Raw genomic sequence first — 3816 nt, 5'->3', positions numbered from 1 at the left:
ATGATGGTTATCTACATGGACAGCAGTCTCCACAGGTAATCAGTCCTCTTTTATCTCAGTGGTAATAATACAGCATAATTCTACCTTTATTGGACTATATGTTTGCAGTCCCAGAACACAACCAGATGAACCACAACAGAAACAACACAAGCTGAAGCAGCAAAGGGCTCTGACTGCTAGTTAACTCCTTTTAGATTCCCCTCATCAGCTCGGGATTTCAACTGTATCCCTGGTTACCGGCCTGCCTCTCAATAAGGCTTCTGAATGAAAACCACCATTAGGTCCAGCTGGATGGCCTATAGTTGTTTCTGAATGAAATCCACCATTAGGTCAGCTGGATGGTCTATAGTTGATTCTGAATGAAAACCACCATTAGGTCCAGCTGGATGGTCTATAGTTGATTCTGAATGAAAACCACCATTAGGTCCAGCTGGATGGTCTGTAGTTGATTCTGAATGAAAACCACCATTAGGTCCAGCTGGATGGTCTGTAGTTGATAACTTACACATTACAGATGACAGTGTAAAGATGTTTAGGATCTGCACTTTTTGTCTACTGATWGAWTATATTTACCTTCTCTGTAATTGTCTATTGCACATACAAACATTTCCCCATGGAGATAATCAAGTCAGGATCTTACCTTACAGCCCCAAGTACATTGCTGTGTTCAACCTGGCCTTCACAGACGTGTGTGGCAGCACTGCCATGGTCCCCAAGGTCCTGGATATGTTCCTGTTCAGCAGACAACTCATCTCCTACAACCAGTGCCTCACTAGCCTCTTCTTCATCTTCCTCTTCCTCACCATGCAGTCCTTCAACCTCACCATCCTCTCCTACGACAGACTGGTGGCCATCTGCTGCCCACTCAGGTCTCAGATAATACATCAAATAAAATTGTTTAATCAAATACAATTCAAAAGGCCTTCATAATTGCCCCTTGTGTGATAAATAATGTATCTGCTTTCACTGACAATTCGAACTGATATATGAATACACTGCATCTAAAGTCCTTRTTAACAGCTTCTTTCCGCTGTCCATGTAGGTACCATATGATGGTGACTCACAGGTCCATGTCCCAGCTGACGGGTGCTGCCTGGGTATTTGCTGTGTTCATGGTGTTGCTGKCTGTGTGCCTCATCACCCGACTCTCCTTCTGCCGGTAGGTGGCTGAGGAGGTGAAYCTGTTGCCGAAAGGTTACCGGTTTGAATCCCGGGCCGGGTGCTGGRRRAAWAARWTAGCAGTTGATCACTGTAACATGTGAACAATGAAGATGTATTGTATTGTAGGTCTCTGGTGATCAACAGCTACTTCTGTGACCACGGTCCCCTGTTCCGTCTGGCGGCCCCCTGTTCTGATGTGGTCCCTAACATAGTGATGTCATATCTCAACCCCAGTATAGTCCTCTTTATCCCCATGGTCTTCATCATATCATCATACATCTGTATCACACACGCCCTGTTCACCATCACATTGCCCCAGGACAGGTGAGAAGTCATACTGATCAGAGTCAGAGATTTAGCCAGATATTTTGTTTATATACCTAAACATATAGCTCTGATACTGATTGTTGTGCTGTCTCAGATATACACTACAGGACCAAAAGTATGTGGACACCTGCTCGTCATACATCTCATTCTAAAATCATGGGCATTAATATGGAGTTGGTCCCCCATTTGCTGCTATAACAGCCTCCATTCTTCTGGGAGTGCTTTCCACTAGATGTTGGAACATTGCAGCGAGGACTTGCTTCCATTCAGCCACAAGAGCTTTAGTGATGTCGGATGCTGATGTTGGGTGATTAGGCCTGGCTTGCAGTCGGCGTTCCAATTCATCCCAAAGGTGTTCGATGGGGTTGAGGTTAGGGCTCTGTGGAAGCTAGTCAAGTTCTTCCACACTGATTTCGACAAACCACTTCTGTATGGACCTCGCTTTGTGCACTGGGGTATTGTCATGCTGAAACAGGAAAGGGCCTTCTCCAAACTGTTGTCACAAAGTTGGAACCACAGAATCCAGAATGTCATTGTATCCTGTAGCGTTAAGATTTCCCTTCACTGGAACTAAGGGGTCTAGCCCGAACCATGAAAAACAGCCCCAGACCGTTATTCGTCCTCCACCAAACTTTACAGTCGGAACTATGCATTGGGGCAGGTAGCGCTCTCCTGCAATCTGCCAAACCCAGATTCGTCCATCGGACTGCCAGATGATGAAGCGTGATTCATCACTCAAGAGAACATGTTTCCACTGCTCTAGAGTCCAATATCTGCAAGTTTTACAGCACTCCAGGAGACACTGCTCCTCCTTACCACGCTGCTTGGTCCTTTTTTGGTGGGTAGTTCTGTAACGATTGTCTTCCTCTTCTGATGAGGAATATGAAAGATCGGACCAAAACGCAGCGTGGTAAGTGTCCATGTTACTTTATTAGAACAGAACACAAAAATAACAAAGTGAAATCACAACGAAAATCGAAACAGTCCCGAATGGTGAAACACAAAACAGGAAACAACTACCCACAAACACAGGTGGTAACAGGCTACCTAAGTATGGTTCTCAATCAGAGACAACGATTGACAGCTGCCTCTGATTGGGATCCATACCAGGCCAAACACAGAAATACAAAACATATGGAATGCCCACCCCAACTCACGCCCTGACCAAACCAAATTAGTGACATAAAAAAGAAACTAAGGTCAGAACTGACAACTTGGCATTGATCACAGTGAGCATAGGCTTGTTTGCGGTTGATTAGCATGGAAACCCATTTCATGAAGCTCCGAAAGACAGTTAATTACTCAGAGGCAGTTTGAAACCAGTAGTGAGGACAGACGATTTTTACGTGCTTCATTACTCGGCAGTCCTTCTGTGGACTTGTGTTGCCTACACTTTGTGGCTGAGCCGTTCTTGCTCCTAGACATTGCCAATCTCCAATAACAGCACTTACAGTTGACCGAGCAGCTCTAGCAGGGCATAATTTTACAAACTGACTGGGTTGGAAGATAGCATCCTATGACAGTGCAAATTGAAAGTCCTGATCTCTTAATTAAGTCCATTCTTATCGCAATGCTTGTCCATGGAGATTGCATGGCTGTGTGCTCTATTTTATACACTTTTATACACCTGGGTGTGGCTGAAATAGCCGCATCCACTTATTTGAAGGGGTGTCCATATACTTTGTATATATAGTGTATGTTGTTCTAGTGATAAATGCTGGAAATCTGAGAATGTCATTGAACTGGATAGATGATGACTATCTATCCAGATAGATACTGTACTGACACTTTTGTCCTTTCTCTATCTCTCTCTCTTTCTTCTCTCTGTGCTCTCTCTGTCTCCCCCTCTCTCTCCCTCTCTCTCTCCCCTCTCTCTTCTCCCTCTTTCCTTCCCTCTCTCCTTCTTTTGCTTTCCCTCTCTCTACCTCTTCTCCCTCTCGTCTCTTCTCTAATTTTCTCTCTCCCTCTCTCTCTCCTTCTCTCTCTCTCCCTCTCTCAGAGTCAGAGCCTTGAGGACGTGTACCTCACACCTGATACTCGTAGCCATATTCTACCTGCCTATTTCATTTACATACTTCCTTCACTCAATCATACAACCAACGCCCGGATCATCAACCTGTCCCTGACCTCGGTGCTGCCATCATGCTAAACCCCATCATATATGTTCTGAAGACAGAGGAGTTTAAGGAATCGGCCAAGAAGCTGCTTAGTAAAGAGGAGCCCAGAGAGCTGGGGTGCCGATCCAATCAACATGAGTTTTACTATTTATTTTATCTTCTATTTGACGTTGTTTTTGATTGAATGCTGTGTAAGATATACTGTATCTGC

The 3816-nt window shown here is 44.7% G+C and overlaps 1 protein-coding gene across 1 annotated transcript in view; it reads left to right on the top strand.

Moving 5' to 3' along the window:
• Nucleotides 1–3722, top strand: part of LOC112074391 (olfactory receptor 8B3-like) — a gene marked incomplete at its 3' end in the record, with an annotated part of 6009 nt that extends 2287 nt beyond the window's left edge. The window contains 7 exon segments of the mRNA XM_024141575.1: nt 1–35; nt 648–869; nt 1043–1159; nt 1288–1485; nt 3488–3579; nt 3582–3626; nt 3629–3722. The exon segment at nt 1–35 is cut by the window's left edge and continues 13 nt beyond it. Coding sequence (XP_023997343.1) covers nt 1–35; nt 648–869; nt 1043–1159; nt 1288–1485; nt 3488–3579; nt 3582–3626; nt 3629–3722 — 803 coding nt within the window.
• Between the last annotated feature and the right edge of the window lie 94 nt (nt 3723–3816).

Source organism: Salvelinus sp. IW2-2015, unplaced genomic scaffold, assembly GCF_002910315.2.
Source record: "Salvelinus sp. IW2-2015 unplaced genomic scaffold, ASM291031v2 Un_scaffold2617, whole genome shotgun sequence".
NCBI lineage: Eukaryota > Metazoa > Chordata > Actinopteri > Salmoniformes > Salmonidae > Salvelinus > Salvelinus sp. IW2-2015.
The sequence above is the reverse complement of the archived record's forward strand: the minus strand, read 5'-3'. Positions and strand labels throughout refer to the sequence as shown.